The 18191-nt window shown below is 34.7% G+C and overlaps 1 protein-coding gene and 1 non-coding gene across 4 annotated transcripts in view; both read right to left on the minus strand.

The window, feature by feature from the left end:
* Window positions 1–7315: 7315 nt before the first annotated feature.
* NSUN3 (NOP2/Sun RNA methyltransferase family member 3) overlaps window positions 7316–18191 on the minus strand; it is a 48526-nt gene continuing 37650 nt past the window's right edge. For all 3 annotated transcript variants that reach the window (XM_011356399.2, XM_011356400.2, XM_011356401.2), the window contains one exon: window positions 7316–9200. In XM_011356399.2, the coding sequence (XP_011354701.1) occupies window positions 8930–9200 (271 nt within the window). In that variant the 3' untranslated portion in view covers window positions 7316–8929. The remainder of the gene's footprint in view (window positions 9201–18191) is intronic.
* LOC111737409 lies at window positions 11191–11295 on the minus strand. Its single transcript, XR_002779434.1, has one exon. It is a non-coding gene; the product is annotated as a small nucleolar RNA U13 (small nucleolar RNA).

The following is an 18191-nucleotide window of genomic DNA, read 5'->3' on the forward strand; positions in this document are numbered from 1 at the left end:
TCATCTTGACTATCATTTATCTCAGCTGGGATCTTGTTGAAGCGCTATAAAAAAACATCAGATCGAACTCATTAGAGATTGTTGGGAGTGTAGCATTTGAAGTGTTGATTAAAAGGAGACCCTCATACTTTAGATTTCAGGCAGAGCAGTGGAAAGGAAGGCATTTTGTAATTAAAAAGGTTTTTATTTGTGCTGAGTTGGAGGAGCATCTCACTTCTGCAGAGACAGAGGACTGCAGGAAAGTGTGCAGGAAGGACAAAAGCACTTCTCATGAAGCATGATATCTATTTGATCTATTCAAATGCATAAGTAACCACCTTCGACCTGCCCCATTCACATTTAGAGTGACTGCATGACCTGTGTGTCCATGATAGTCCTAGTTATATTGGTTTTCCTGCTGTAATTATTAGTAGCTTGCCCTTCCATTCTCAAAAATATCCTGGTTTAATGATAAATTATATGACCAACCTTGCCATAAGCAAGGAAATAAAATGTCCCTTGCTTGGAAAGAAAGATTTGTAGGTAAGGACTGCATACCAAAGACGTTTTATCCTTTTATTCAAATTATGATTTCCCTGTGTCTTTCTCCTGGCAAACCCTCTGAGACAAACTTGTCAGAGGAAATTCCATATTTTTCTCTTCAGAAGTGTCCATAATGACCAGAGAAGTGTTTCTCAAACCAAGGCTCATCGACTTGGGGGATTGTTCGATGATTCTCAGTTAACTGAGCTCCCTGTGAGAATTTGGGTAATTCTATATTCCATTTGAAGCTATTCTAAATTTTAAAAAATAAATAAAATATAGGCATACTTTGCATCATCTAGATGATAACAGTAATATTCCAGTCCTTAAGATGTTTCTGTTATCATCTAGTTAAAATCAAACAGTACTATATTAATATTTGTGACATAATTTTAAAAACTTGAAGTTGTTCTTAATATATAAATTCTGAATTCATGAAAAGTTGGAGACAAAATGGCATCATAGGATACTACAAAAATGAAGGTTCTCCTGTAGTCTAAATAGAAAAAATTGGTGAGAGAATTGTGAAATTATATGATGTATGGGAGCTGAGACTGGATGAACTCCAAAGCCCTATGTCTTAATAACAAGGACCATGTTCAGATTTCAAGTGGCAATATAGTTCCGACAGAGCAGCATCATCTGAGATATTAAATTAATGCTATTTATTTCAACTTTATTTGTCAATTTTTAAAATTTTATAGGGTTTTGTGGACTTCAGAGTTGTATAAAACTATATGCAAATAGAGCTTTACACACCATTCTATTTTTAAATAAATAATTGATAAAACACTGAGGCCTCAGGGAATGCTTTTGCTTTTTATAAGGGGTACTTATATTAACAAAGTTTGAGATGCAAAAGAGTGAAAAACACCATGCTTGCAAACAAAGACTTCTTTTCTACCAGAAAAAGAAAGGAGAGGAAAGTAGGGGAGGGGTGGGGAGAGGAGGGGAGAGGAGAAGAGAGGAAGGGAGAGGAAGGAAGGAAGGAAAGAAAAAGAAAAGGAACAGAAGCAACCAGGTTTTCTGGCGTATTGCCTTAACAGGAATGCAAGTTTAACAAAATGAATGTTAATTGCCAAGAGTGAGAACTAACATGGACAGTTGTCCTCTTCTACTAGGCTCTTCTGCCTGCTTCTGCCTTGTCAGTCCCATTGCCTACTTAGACCTTATTCTTCTATTTATCAATTCCTCTTAGACCTATTTTGGTTCTCCACTACTGGCTATTTTTCTTCTTGACTTCTGTAAACAGTATTAGCCTTTTACCTCAATTTCAGTTATAGGTCAGAGAACTTTTAGAAAGAAAAGAGGTTAGATTAAATAAAATAACAAGTATGTAAATACTTAGAACAATACCTGAAATATAGTAATGGCTCAAAACACATCACACTTACCTTAAAGAAAATCTATTTTACTTTAAAAATTAGGGAACCAAGGGTTAAAAAGTCTGAGACCTATTTAATGTCGCAGATCAAGTTAAAGGTAGAAGTAGATCTAAATCATATTTTTACATATCAAGAAAACAAAGAAAAACTCGAGTAACTGATAAATTTATACAGAATAAGATTTTTCTATAGTTTCTGCAAGTGCTACTTTAAATCTATTTTTGACTGTCCTTGATGCACTGAAGTACGATTTCTTTTTCTATTTTAAGACCTTCTCATCTGCTGTTCTGCCCTTGGATATTCCTTGTAGGTTTGAAGTATTCTCCAGAAGACAATTATGGATTTATCCATTGGCATTCCAATCCTATAATTGAGCCTATTTCATTTTGAAATTTTCCTACACTGTATGCATGGCTAAGCATGCTCATAATATAGGGGATTCTCCACTTAATTTACAACTCTCAGTCCAATGTGCAAGCTTTTGAAAATGGCTTGACTATTCTTTGCAATTCATTATGAAAAAACTAGGTATTGTAGCCTAAAATATACCTATATTGTTTTCAGATAGGAGTATAAGAACAAAAAGACTATACTTTTAAATATCTAGAACACTTAGAAAAAAATAACATCGGGTCTTCTAGTAGAACTCTAGCTAATTATAGAGTGGGACATGTGGCAAGCTGGGGCAATTTATACATTGTAATATTAGGTTTCCTTAGTAGGATTATTCAAATTTTGATGACATTAAGGAGAATGTAATTTTGTGTGTGTGTATACGTGTGATTGTGTGTGTGAGAGTGAGAGTGAGAAAGATACAGATTTCTTACTTGTTTTCAAGAACATGTCAGGATTTTGTTGTAGGAGGAGCCCTTCACCAGCAATATAGAGTGTGGATTGTGAGATTTGAGGTAGCATGTGGAAAGATGAATTAGGGAAGAAATTTAATAGCCCAGATGACCTTAATTAAGGCAATGCCAATAGTACTCGGTAAGAGAACAATAAAAAAAAATGAATATGACTACCAGGTTTCTAACTTTTGAGGCCAGATGGATGGTGGTGCTTCTAAATAAAATGAGGAGTATGTATCAGCAAATATTAAGGACAGTCACTTTGATGGCCACAATTTTCTGAAGAAACTAGGAGGCAGGGGCATCTTCTGAGAAAAAAGAGGAAAGTGTTTGTATAGGAGAGTTGTAGAGAATAGTGGAAGTTTGGAAAAGTCACTAATGGGAATGATAAAGGAAGCTGGCCAAAGAAGAGCCAAAGTTACTGAGCAGTATAAAAGTCAAGAAAGGCAGGTGAGCATGAATTTGTAATGAAATCAATCTGCACAGGTGTATGAATCCGTAGTGACATTAATCTGCACTGCTGTATGATTTTCTTTTATTCCAAACAATGCTCAGCCATTTTGGTATATCAGTAGAGGCATGGGCTATTGTACTGATCTAGAGCTGCAAGTTTAAATATCAGATGCAGTGAAATGTAAGAGTGGGAAGGAGGTGGAAGCACTGTGAGAGAAAGTTTTAAGGCATCAACCATAGGGTTCAGGATCAATAAGAAAAGGAGACCAGCAGATGAAATGAAAGTCTTAGGGGATGAAGATTTAAAAAGTACAGGTATTAAAAAAATTAGATTGAAGTTTCAATGAGAATGACAGAGTAAAAAGCTAGAAAAACAAGGAGGTACTGAGATTAAATTTTCCTAAGAGGAGAAATTCTAGATCTGTGCTATCCAATATGGTAGCGACCAGCCCTATAAAGCTATTTACATTTAAATAGTTACAATTAAAGTTATGTTCCTCAGTCACATTAATCATACTTCAAGGGCTCAATAGCCATGCATGGCTACAATACTGTCCACATTGGACAGGGCAGATAAAACATTTCCATCATGTAGAAAGTCCATTGGAATGTGCCTATAGATAATGCCAAGTTCTAGGGAATGTCTAGAAGTGTGAATTGCTGAAGAGATTGGAGACAAAAGCCATTGAGGAGGTCAGTAAAGGATCAGGAAGGTAGGATACTGGATGGGTTTTCCATAGAGAAGTTGAATTGAGCCTGAGACAGGAGTTCTAATGGAGAAGATATGAGCTAGATGCTAACGTCCTCGGTGACTATAAGGGATGTGACCAGATAGATGAACACATAAACTTTGTTGGAAGTTATAATGTGCTTCCTGTCAGTATACCATAAACCCTTCAGGCCTATCACTGTCCTTTGCTTCTGTATCATGTTCAATTGATTCAGTCTAGACCCTATCCCAGAATGATGTACCAGATCCCACTTAAACCTCTCCTGAACCATTCTCCTGGTTCTTCTGAAACTGTATCAAGTTGCTTCAGCCAACTCAATACTATGGGATGGAAAAGGAAGCTGTTAACTATATGGTCGGGTTAACTAGGTAGTTGAAAATAATGCACACATGGGCATATCTATAGCTTCATATGGAAGATTTAGCATAGATTTGTACTAGAATATATGACAAAAGCATTTTTTAATTGAAGAACATAGGTAGTTTGTGTATGTCTGTTGTATTTATTAAACACATTTGTTATAATCTAAGACTTATACTTTATGATCAAGAGGGATGTCTATCAATGTGGAAATGTGGTATAGCTAGTTATGTTGACTATTATCATTAAACATCACACAGAACAATTTCCATTAACATCAAGCTAGTTGCCACCATGCCCCCCTTTCCTTCTGAGTTGGCAGCTATAAGCTGCAAGTCCACAGTAATCCTCTTCTACTAACATCACTTCATGAGTCATCACAAATTCTTTGGTCTTGTTCTTCCATCCCTATGCCAGTGATTACTGTAATTAATACCAGAAGAGAAGAAAGACTGTTTTGGAAAGGTTGTTAACATCTTGTTTGGATGAGTAAATGAAGAATCTTTTGCTCTATAACTTGAGAATTATAAGCTAAAATAAGCCCAGTCCTTCTTTTCTCCTGTCACCAACACTAATCCCTCTCCATTCTTCTCAATATCTACAATTTTACTCTTGTTTTTAAGAACTAGGAAATAGCTGGGTGCTGTAGACTAGTTTCTTATTTTTCAATAGGCTCTATGTTTTTAGTCTCTGTTATTCTTCTAGGTTGTAAAGCTATTTGTGTTATAGGCTCTTCCACAGCAATATACAGCAGGTAATTCCTTTTAACAAGCCATAGCAAGCTTAATTGAGTTATGATGTATACCATCAAATAGCTTCCAGTGAGGCAAACAATCCTTTTTATAAGGTAGCATACATTTCACACAGTTTCAACATGACTATATCGTTTCATATGACTAAATAATTACTTTCTTCCTTGGTAAAAAGTTACAGAAAGGTATGGAGTTAATATCTGATTGAGCTAATTAAATTTTAAAGAGGTTTATACTCTACTAGGCTTTCCTCCTCCCTAGATTTAGTGAAATCTATTTCTTAAAAAAACTTAGCACTAAATTACAGGTAAATTTTTAAATTTGTTTTTTTTTTTTTTTACTCAATTGTTCAAGCATTTCCTAATGAGAATCTCAAATCAATTCTTTTTCATTTATTTTAAATGTCATAGAATAATATTAACAGAAATTATTCTGTCAAGATAGCATTTCTTTTTTTTAAATTAAATGTATCAACGTAACATTGGTTAATAACATCATATAAATTTCAGGTGTAAAGAATGGAAATAAGTGCAGCCACTATGGAAAACAGTATGAAGTTTCCTTTAAAAATTAACACTATAACTACCATATGATCCAAGAATTCCTCTTCTGGGTAATTGCCCCCAAAATATAAAAACATCCTTTCGTTAATTTGTAAAACCTGTGTTTCTGATTCACTCCCAATGACTTTGCAGCCTGAAGCCGTTTCAAATTATGATATTAGTTTTAATGTTTTTAGGACAGATGCTGTTAGGGCTTTCAGCACAAGTAGTGGATTATGAGCAAACATTAGTTAACTTATGAACCTTCATCTGAATACCATTTGGATACCCATGGGACCCGGATGATATTACAGATCCAATGTCAGTCAGCCTGAAGAGGAGCATCAGTAACAAGCATCATCCTTACTTCTCTTCCCAATGCAGCAATAAGTCAAGGAAAAGGAGACTTTCACTGATTTGAATCATATAAATGGGTTGAAAATAAATTGTGCTATCTGTTATATTTGTCCCCAAAGGCAAATTTACCTAACACATAATACAAGTAGTCCCATTCAATTGCATCAAAAGACTTCCTGGCATCTAATAAAATTGTTGCTATTGGTTCCAATTTCCTCTTTGTATTCCAGATGAGTTGTATTAGTTTATGCAGATTATCTGATGTTTATCTTTCAGAATAAGGCCTAGTTGGCTAAGGGCCTATTTGATTTATAATTACTTTAGTCATATAGCAAGTGCTCTGGTACCTATTATTCTATGCCTACCCACATTGTCTAAAAAAATATTTTTCACAGTACTGCTAAGGGCATGAAATCTTGAGTATAAGGCTACATGGATATATGTAATAGGATAAAGGACTACAGACCACCTTGATTTCAAACCATAGACAATATCCGATGCTTTAAAAATTCAGCACAAACCATTTAAATGCATTACATATATTCATAGTCTATTTCTGAAACTAGTGGCTGTTCAGTGTGCTGATGGCAGAGAGAAGTTAATGTGTTGGTAAGCAACCTAAATTTTTATAAAGCTATTTTGAAAATAACTCAATGCCACAGAAAGTAATATCAAGTACTCCTTACTTTTCAATTGACATTGCAAGGCTGCTCCAAATTCCTATTCTTCGGTTCAGCACCTACAAAGAAAAGGCAGGCACAGAATACCTACCTCCTTGGGAGATTTCTGGGTATTACAGCCACAAGAATTACTTTCTTAGAACATACTCTGAAATATTTCAAAGTTTTTTTTTACCCCAGTATTGACTGATAAACCCTGCGATGCTCTGGAAACAGGGAATTGCACACAAGTAGAAAACTAAGCAATGGAGAATAAGGGTAAAACCAGCTGATAATCTTGAGGGTTCCTATAACCTATATGCTGTGAGACAGCATAGTACAGGGAGAAGGGCTTGGCCTTTAGAGCTAGTTTTAATCTTGGATCCATCCATTACTTACCTTGGCAAGCTACAAATAGCACTGAGCTTTTTTCTTAGTCACAGAAGGAGGTTAGAATATTCACTCCTGAAGTTGTTTTAAAGGTCAAAAAAGATAATATGCATAAAGAACTTAATCAAATATTTAATACTCAATAAGGGTTAGCTGTTTTATAATTATTGTTAATAATAAAGTGAGCTATAGAGAGATCTATATATAAATATAGTTGCATTTTTTTCAGTAATCATAAGGAGGTCTAATCTAATAGCATGCTAAGTATTCAGAATAGGCTTCATGGCATTATTTTAGGAAAACAATGACATTCAACACAGTGCATTTTGAAATTTTACTTTGCAATTAACCTACACAGAATAAATGCACTTTTTCAACCTATAGTATCTAAAGACAGGATTTCAAATTGAAAAAACCAACCAATAAGCATACACCAAAAAACAACACAAAAAGTAAAAATATTTCCCATTATCATTAATCTTCTGCATTAACAAAGTATATCTGATTCAATCTAAGAGATCCAGCTTTTCTTTAAACATATTGGTTAGATATAAAGAAAAAATGGCTAATGGTGGAATAAAAGTACAGAAAAAACATTCTTCCTAGGACTCCACAGTTACAGGAGCCCAGTAATACATGCTTGCAAAACGAACAACAGTTAATGAACAAACAGTCTTTAGTTTAAGTGCACAGAATGTAATAAACAATTCAAAAGGATTCAACTGCAGAATTTTGTATTTATATAGTCAGAGTTCATTTTTTTTTAAAAAAAGCTAATTTCCAAAGAGATTCAATCTTTTGAAGTATGCTGCATACTTTTTCTTAATAGTTGGAAAATTATGTTTGGACACTAAGTGAAGCAATTTCTACAGAAAACACAGGATCCAAACTTGAAGCTAAAACCCTAAGTACTAAAAGCTAAATCGTCCCAGAATATGTGTAAACAGGAGAGCCACCTAGTAAATGGTATTGGGTTTTAGTAATCATATAATCCATTCTCATTAGGTATCTCCCTCTTGTGCATTAATATGTGACATCATACTCTCATATAACATTTCATAAAAAGCCCCTCCAGATTGCAACTCTAAGATAATCAGATTCTGTAGTGCTCATTATAACTGCAATTATGTAACAAAACTCTCCAAATATAGTTCAGTTATTACAGTTATTAATCATTCTGGTTTTGTTTCGAGTACTTGCTTTATAGCCTGCTGGATAGACTCCATTATTCTACAAGCTGAATGTCGAAGTCAAACATGTGCATGTGAATCTGCTATTCTAATGGCCTTTCAACATAATTTACCCTTTCAATTTGTATTTGTGAATACAAAAAAAGTGGAGAAATAAAGCTTGTGTCAATAGAGTCACTGACCTTTGCAGTAAACAGAAGACAGTCCTTAACAAAAAACAACTTAGCAAATAAGAAACTTATTTTTCTAGAACTAGAAATAGTGCTTAAGAAGTTAAGTCTCAGAATACCAATCAGTTCTTAAAGAAAAGGGGGTAAAAGCTCTGAAAGAGTCTGTATATTTTGTAACGATAAAAATAAGAGAGCCAGCAAATGTGCATTTTTAAAGGTTCAAAGTACGAACATCACGGATAAAATATATTTCTACACATCTTATGCATAAAACCATATAGATTAATTTAACTACAAAATGCCAAGTAAAAGACAGCAGATTTATTACACAGAACAAACACCATCTGTACCATCTTAAATCATCGCTATAGATACATTTCTAGGAAAAACATATACCCAGAAAATTCTCAAGCCTAAATTCTGAAATGCTAAAGTATTGTATTAACTAAATAGGATTACAAATAGACCCAGAAAAAGTAACATCACAATTATTTAAATGTTAACATGTAGAGAGCCCAGAAAAATAAATGTAATACATCGATATAGTTTACAAAATGTACATCACCAATATCATATAGTCCACGATTTTTTCAATTTGGCCACATACATTGGGCCCCAGGCTTTGCCCCTCTCTGGAATCACCAAGAGCCCACATTCCTGGCCAGTGGGTGCGAATGTGAAGTCTTGGGAGCAAGTCCTTGCCATTTCCTTAATGTCCACAGGTGTCATGTTACTGTGGGAGTTTAGAATTTCATTGATCACATCTTGATTTTCTGCCTTGGAAAGTGTGCATGTAGAGTACACAAGTAACCCTCCAGGACGTAAGGCCTTAACTGCAGACCTGCACGTAATTAGGAAAATTAATTAGATTGGTTAGGTGCATTAAAAGCAAACTACAGGGTCTGAAGGAAAGGAAGCTTGCATACTTGACACTAACCTTACCCAGACTCAGACTGCAATAACTCTGAATGTTTTCTAGCCTTACAACTATTTCTAATGTATCCTTGGATGACTAGGAAAATGGTAATCAGATCAATCAACACAGGTAAGACAGAGAGGATGTCTGGTTCATTGTTTTGTTCTTTAAAGGACAAGAAGGTGGGGGGAGAGCATGGAATAATGGGTTTGTCTTTGAATATATTGAGTGGTTCCAGCGGGTAGGTGGAAAGGAGCATCTAACCTTCAGGAAGGTGGTTAGGGCTCAGTGGCAGTGGATATCATGGGAAAAAATAGGATTTCCCAGGAAAAGTTTAAAAAAAAAAAAAAACAAGAAACAGTGGACTAAATACAGACTCTCAGAGAATGCCTATACTTAAAAGGAGGCGGAATTTAGAAAATTAAGATTTCACCAGATTTAAGTGTCGCTTTAGGGAAAAGATGGGAGAAAGGTTTTTATTGTTGTTGCTGTTGTTGTTGTTGTTGTTTTTAAGTAGAAGACTTGCACATAAATGTAAATGCAGATCCAAGAGAAGAATAGTCCCAGGCTTCAGACTGTAAATGAAAGCATTAGCTTTAGAAAAGATGGGGTTCATCTCCTCATCTGAAACAACTTGGGAGCATGAACAGAGAAGCAGGATATTTTAAGGTAAATGAAAGTTCATGATAGCCTTGATAATAAGAGTGAAATGGGATGCAAGGTCATCTACTGAGACATAAAACCAGAAAAGTTTTAGTCTTGTTGCTCTGGTGAAAACCCTAGAACAATTAGTAATCAAGAACTTCTTTAAAAAAAATCATGTTCTAGAATTTCTACTGGATTTAAGAGTACAGTCCGCCCCATGTCTCACATCTATATTTAAATGACTAGAGCACATCCCAATAACTGAAGTTTATAATGAAGAGCTACCTGGCAAAAAAGCATTTGCAGATGTGATTTAATTAAGGCTCTTAGATGGGAAGATTATCCTGGATTATCTCAGTGGGCCCAACATAATCACAAAGATCCTTATAAATGGAAACGAGAAGCAGGATGAGTCAGAGAAAGAAAGGTGATGACTGAAGCTAAGGCTGAAATAACAGGATTGCTGGCCAAAGGCCATGAATGTGGGATGCTTCCAGAAGATGGAAAAGGTAAGGAAATTATTCTTCCTGTCTTAGTCCTCTCAGGCTGCTATTAAAAAAAAATACCTTAGACTGGGTAGCTGAAACAATAAACAACTATTTCTCATAGTCTTGGAGGTTGAGAATTCCCAAGATCAAGGCACTGGCAGGTATGACATATGGTGAGGACCTGCTTCCTGGTTCACAGATGGCTGCTGTGTCCTTGCATGGCAGAAGAGGCAAGGGAGCTCTCTGGGATCTACTTTTAAAAGGGCACCAATCTCATTCATGAGGGTTCCACTTTCATAAACTAGTCACCTCCCAAAGTCCCTATTACCTAATGTCATCACCTTTGGGGTTAACAGTTCAATATATATATTTTGGGGGGGGGAGGGGCACAAGCATTCAGTTTCTAGCACACCTCTAGAGCCCTCAGAAGGAATTATAACTCTGCCAGCACTTTGATTTTGAACTCCTGACCTCCAGAAGTATAAGATAATACATTCGTGTTATTTGAAACCACTGTTTGTAGTAATTTATTATAGCAGCGATAAGAAACTAATACACACTTAGTGATGGCATTTTAATTTTTTTCACATTGATATATTAAGGCATTGGTAGATGCTAAATTTTGCTAAAATTGTTTAAGTTACAACACTCATTTTGGATCACTTTCTACTGACTATAGCAATGGATATAAGATTTTCTTTAAAAAAAGATTACTAGCTATGCAAGGGATATATACAGATTTGAATGCAGATATCTTTTTTTTTTTCTTTTTTCCCCTCTCATGTCAGACGAGTACTGTGCCCAGGCTATAACAAGGTTTGAGGGAGGCACCATCTCACACAACAGTTTGAATACCTGATCATTGCACTTATGAACCACAAAAGGATCGAACACAGATATCTTCAAACTCCCAATAAAGGAATTTTTTTGATTTTCATTCCACAATTAGCAAAGCCAATGCCTGAAGTATAATTCTTTCTCATTACAGCTGTACAAAAGTACATAGAAGCTTTATCATTTATAAACAATATGTTCTTGGTTTGATGCAAATTTAAATTAATTTCTATAATGTTGCCAATGTTGGCTGATTTTTCTGCTTTGTTTTCATTCCGACATTTATAATTTATCTTTCTAAAATTAGGTTGGTATAACTTAACTGGTCATATTTTCAAAACAAGGAAACTGTATGTGGCAACACAAAGGGCTTTTTTTTACAAATTGGGTTAATCTCAACATCCTACAGCAAAATGTTAGGGATTCCTGTCCAATTGTTCTGGTTTTGCTGCTGGTGACTGTTCTTTAAATACTAGTTTTGTCCTTTTGCTGGTAGTAATTTGAATTTCAAAATACCATAATTTTGTATTCAAAAATCAAGAAAAACAGGCAATGTGGGGGAAAAAAGAACTCATTTCCAAGGTTCACACAGCCAAGACTTTTCTACACTGAAAATTATTTTATGCCACAGAAGGCTTTTATCTCATGAATTGAAATAGTCCACATTGAGATCCACCACTGGTTTTGCACAAAGTATAAATCTATCTCTATAATTAGCATTTATCAATATGCATAAGAGTTTCTTCACTTTTGATACATAAATGACAACAGGTACTCAATTTTAGTTAAGGCTCGAGTATTTAACAAGTCTATAATCAAATTAGTTTTAATGATTTAAAAAACTTACTGCTGGTATTGGGATTCTAATAAAAATTAAAAGATATTTAGTATGTGTTTTACAGTATACTAAATGAAAACGCATACCTAAAATATAAGTACCCAAATATGCAGTACTCTGCCCACTCTAGTAGTGTCTAGGATAAATAATCTGCTTCCATAACGATTCACACATATTTTGAAACAGTCCATCAGAACCAAGCTGTTATTAAGTTTCCACCAAATTATTAAAAAAAAAAACAAAACTATATGAGTATTTTCAGAACAGTTAGACACAGTAGGATGTGAGAAGGATTGTGTTGCTTCAGAAGAAAAATGATAAGAATGAAAGAAAGGTATTGCTTAGTAGTTCTTAACAAGCCCACTAAGTAATTTAAAATTCTGGAGGGTGAAAAAACAATTTAAAAGTTAGAGGGACATAAATAATAGTAATAAACTGGCAAAGTCATGATAACGACTATATAAAAAGATAAGTCAAGATTAGAGAAGAAAAACAAGACATTGGATCTGGGTTCTAGTAGAAGGCAAAAGGGTTCTTTATGCCTGTATAAATTTCCATACCATGAAAAGTTATTATTATTTTTTTTAATAAGAGGAATAAAAACGAAACAACTAAGCAGCATGAATTTGGCATAAGAGTATCCTCCCCTAGCCTTCAAATGAGTGGTCCTCTCAGCTTTTCAATGACTGTTTCATGGCTTAACAAGATCCTGAACAATGGGTAATTTTTCACCTGTGCAATACCACTAACTATATTGCATGAAATTACTAAAAACCAAGTAGTATTAAGATTGGCATTATTTACCATTGAACTATAAATGATGACAGAGAGTTAGAAGAGCTTTTTAATCATACCAATAGAAGGTAGAAAAAGATGTCATGACTATAATAAATGAAGTAAAAGTATTATTTTGATCAATTAGGTAAAAGCAAACCTAATATTTTAAAATTAAATGGAAACTAGTAGACATTATCTTAGGTTTTATATATTATTCAATACACAATGTCCAAGTGTAATGCAGAGCTAGGGAGAGTCCTTCAAAGGAAGTAGAATTACCACATAATACAATCCCTCCATCATTCCCCTGAAGTATCTATATTCCCCTCAGAAACTTCCTAAGTGCTGATCAGGCTTACCCATACTTAAAATATAAAATAAGATTCTATCTCACAACACTGCTGTAGGAAATAAAGCTGATCTTGATTAATAATAAAGCATAAAATAGAATGAGAAATACTTTTGCCCTAAGTACTCCTAACAGAGATAAAGAATGATGGCTTTCTTGCCACAGAACATATGCCAGATACCCTGTCACTTCATGGCAGATACTGTCTGTACAAATTTCTCCAAATCTCTGGTTGTCTTTCACTATATTATGGAATAGGCTGAAATGCATTCTGTGCTTGAACCACTTAGTCAATAAAGCAGATAAAAACAGAACAAAACATATTCTAAAAAAAGAAACCATTAAATAGAATATAATGTTAAATTAAAACTTCCCCATTTATAAACAGAAAACCTTAATGAAATTTTGGCAGTTCACAGAGTATACCTGAATGGTACTTCAGGTCTACTATCTCTGATATACCACTGTGAAACCCAAAAAAAGCTCTGTGACTTCCAGTCTTTTCTTAAGTTCGTGACCGACTCATTTGGCCTCAAAATCTTATCTAAGTTGATGTAAAGTTATTTATGGTCAAGACTTAGCCCCTGTGGTATAACTATTCATATGTTTTGCTGAAAACATACTAACATTCAATTAAAAGATGTTGCCCCAAACACTACTGGGGGAAGTGGGTGACATGATATACCACATATGTATTTTGTTACCTTTTTTAAATTAAAAAAAAAAAAAATGGAATTCTGAAACACATCTGGCCTCAAAAGTTTTGAATAAGATTTTGGACTTGTATTTTAGATTCAAATGAGTTATGATGCAAAGCTATATAAAATATATTCTGTACTACATGTATGTGATAAACTAGTCACAGTAATCTGATGAAAGCTTAATTTAATTATTTTAAAAAGTAAACCATTTAAATGTAACTTTAAAAAGCATCGGATAGGCAAATCTGCAGTCTATATGCAGGAGTCCATTAGTGTTTTCTTATTCTAACATAAAGAAGGAAAACTAGATTGTTTCATATTCTCTCAATACAATCAGGCTTCCATCCCACCTCCCCAAAATACACTGTATGTTTGTATTTTACAGAACACTATGTACAATCAATAATAAAGCCTTTTTTCCCCCCAGGAGTTCATTTCATCATTTTGTTCAGCGCTTTTCACTGAATTTCTCCATCCATGAAAGATCTGCTTAGTGAAAAAGAGACTCAGGTCCCAAGAGTCACTTAAGATACTGGCTTAGAAATAAGATGAGAAAGTGTTGCTTTCCCAGCACAAGAAGAGAGACCACCTTTACATTTCTAGACTAGTCCATGTAACTTTCCAACTATCAACAAGTAAAATATAATGACCCAGGAAAACAAAAGAAAAATATCACATAATTTTAATACCTTGAAAAAAAATTACCTTAATAAAAGCAGAAGTTTAATGACTTGAAAGAAACTAAGCCAACAAACATATGAAAAACTAAAACACCTTGAAACCCGACAGCTATCGAAGTTCCAAAGGGAGGGTATTTCTAACTTGATGAAAATTGAAAACTTGATGCAGGTGTCCTGTTGTTCCTATGGTAAATCTCTGAGTCTCAGAGAATGTTATTTTTATAAATGGCTATTAAAACAACCTAACACATTTTAAAAATATAAATTCCACTTTTCTGGTCTATTCTTCTGGTTCTTGAATAGAAATTCAGCATTGTGTTGGGAGGGTCAGTGTTAATTAGATCACTAAATTGAACTATTTTCTGCATTTAAAAAGCATAAGCCCAAATTATAGAAAACAATCAGCACAGCAATGGTGCCATCTTTTGACCAATGTAGAAAGTGATTTTTCTCCCCTTTTCATTAATTCCTCATGACTTCACATCAGGAGATACACAACTTCTTGTTATATTTCCCTTGTAACATGTTTGAAGTCACAGTCATTGTCTCTCCTATAAGAATTTCTGATGCAGAAGTAAAGCAATCACAGATATCTGTTCCCTTGAAAAATTCAGATTATAGCTAAACTTTCTTATGATTAATATATTTATTCTTCATCTTTCTTCCTGTCCCTTCTATCACCATTAAAGCATCGAGGCAACAGCTACCATTCTTTCAGATGTAAATACAGGCAAGCAATAAAGTAAAACAGACTTACAGATTCCTTTATTGCCACAACATTAGCAAGCTAATCCCCCCCCCATCTTAGAAGCTCTAACAATAAACATTTTTAAAATCAAGTAATACTGTAGTAATCTCAAAAATTTTAAATGAGTATAGGAGCATCAATCCTGCAACTGGTTCCTTGTAAGCATTTAAGATTTAATTAATGTTTCAGAGTTTCTATATAAGGGTACTTTATAAGGTCACTTGAAACCTATGTAAAAAGTTATATAATTATTAGTGTAAAAAATGCATAAAAATTACTGGCAATCTTTGTATCTTACTGCTCAAATGACAAACTAAATCCAAAACTGAAAAGGTGAAATGCTTACAGAGGACACTGCACACACAGCACATAATTCTCCATGAAGAAATACTTTCTTGTAGAGAGGGGGAGGGGGAAGGTGAGGGGGAGGGAGAGAAGAGAATATTCCTGAATCAAAAGAAATGTGGATTTGGTCCAGGAATCAAATGAGACACTGTTCCTGTGTTAACGGACTGAAGGACAAGTGATCAGCCTAATTAATGTTATGTTTATTTGGTGCTTAATTTAAAGAGCACTTCACACATGGAGTTTTAATAAAACCTTATGAGGTACACAGGGCAAATAGACTGACCCAGTTTATCAGATGGGAGTCACAAAGACTCCGTGACTTGCCTAAAGTTACACAGCCAATTAATGAAGCACAAAGACTGTCACCCTGGTATACTACCAGGAAAAGGACCACAAGGTTTGCCAATGCTATATACTGTGAAATAAGTATTATCACTGCTGAAGTAAGTATGGAATCTGGGGCAATAAGGCAGAGGATACTGCATACATACATTTCATCATCCCAATTGTCCCAAATACTCATGAAGGTAAAGAATAACTATGTACTTTTAGGTACTTTTAACATAACGAACTACGAATTAATAGGTCTGAAGCTATGACCGGAGAACCTTGGCTACCCTCTCTTTTTATAGCACATACAACCTTTACCTATTAAAGTGCCATTGCACAGAATTTATGGTGAGGTAAATGAAACACCTCACATTAAGACATAATTTGAATCTTTTCATCACAGACTGACATCTAAATCATAGTTTTAAAGAATTTTAACAAATAAGACTCAATGGTTAGATATCAAAGGTGGTTACTCCATTAAAATTCCAAATAATCTGGAGTAATTTGGTAATTATTCCAAATTCCAAACTATCTGGTAATTCATTTAATCGAATTGTTTCCACAACTCTAAAAGGTACATAAAAATATGTTTCCTCAGAAGCTTTTTGATAAAACGAGTATAAAGCCAGCCCAAGCTAAAAGGCTTATTTTCATCCTACTATACTATTGGATTCTGTCATTCATTCTCAACTTCAAGAAACTTTTTCCCACTTTGGCTTTCTGGACATGACTCTTTCTTTGTTCATCATTTACTTCTCTGAAGTTCCCCTTTGGCCTCCTCAGATACCTTTCTTCTTCCCATCCCTTAAATATCAGTTTTCTCTATAACTTTATCCTTAGTTTATCTTCTTAAAGTTTTTTCCTAGATGTTTTACACGTTATTTCATTTGATCTATTAAGTTTTGAGACATGAATTATTATTCACACTTTGCAGAAGAAAAGACGAAGGCAAGAGTGTTAAGCAACTTTTACAAGTCCACTCAGTTACTAAGTGTCCAAAAGAGGATTCAAATTTGGGAACTAAAGCTGTACATCATATGCTCTTAACCGCAGTTATCCTTGACACCTACTTTCCCTTCCCACTCTAAAGCCAATCAATCACCAAATTCTATTAATTCTTCATTGAAAATATCTTGCAAATCTGATGACATATGTCTATTCCCCTCCCATTCATTTACTTGAGGCTTTTGTCATTTATTTCTTCTGTAAAATCTTTCAAATTGGTTTTCTTGATAAAGGATTTTCTTGTTAATTTTCTTTGCTTCCTCCAGTGTCATCTGATCAAGGAATTTTCCAACTAGTAATAGATACTTCTAATTGCTCTTCAATATCTGTTCTCACTTCCTTCAGTAGTAATGAGATTTTTAATTGGGCACAGCTAAGGCTAATTTCCTAAGCTGCCTTTCACTAAAGGTAATCCTGACTAAGTCTGACCCATGAGATGTGAGTGAAAGTAATGTGAGGTACACTCTTTTGCTCCTTCCTACTTGGAATGCAGATTAAATAGCAAGAGCCAGAATTCCCACCCTGGACCATGAGTTGAAAGATAAATGGGGCCTGGATCCCTGATGGTGGAGTCAGGCAATCAAATGATGGCCAGAGCAACCCCAGGAAGCCCACTCAGACTTTCACTTAAGTTACTATTGTTTTGAGTCTCTCTTTGTTTCTTTCTCTATGTTATATTAGAAGATAAATTATCTTAACTGATACTGAATTTGGCACCAAATGTAGTTACTTTAGCAAAACCTAAAATGCAGAACTGGCTTAGTAAGCAAGCAATAGGGGACAAAGTCAAACAAATAGTACAGACTAGAAAGCCAGTGAATACTAATTTTCTGTATCAACTTAGCTGGGCCATGGTGTCCAGATATTTGGTTAAACATTATTCTGGGTGTTTCTGTGGGGTTATTTTCAGAAAATATAGCCATTTAAATTGGTGGACTTTGAGTAAAGCAGAATGCCCTCTCTAATGAGGGTAGGCTCCATCCAGTCAGCTGAAGGCCTGAAAAGAACAAAAGACTGACTCCCTTGAACAGGAAGGAATACTGCTAGCAGATATCCTTTGAACCTGACCCACAATAACAACTCTTCTCTGGATCTCCAGCCTGCTGGCCCATCCTTCAAATTGGAGAACCCTAATACAGCCAATAGCCCTTACTATACCATGGAAAAAAC

The sequence above is a fragment of the Pteropus vampyrus genome, unplaced genomic scaffold (assembly GCF_000151845.1).
Source record: "Pteropus vampyrus isolate Shadow unplaced genomic scaffold, Pvam_2.0 Scaffold26, whole genome shotgun sequence".
Classification (NCBI taxonomy): domain Eukaryota; kingdom Metazoa; phylum Chordata; class Mammalia; order Chiroptera; family Pteropodidae; genus Pteropus; species Pteropus vampyrus.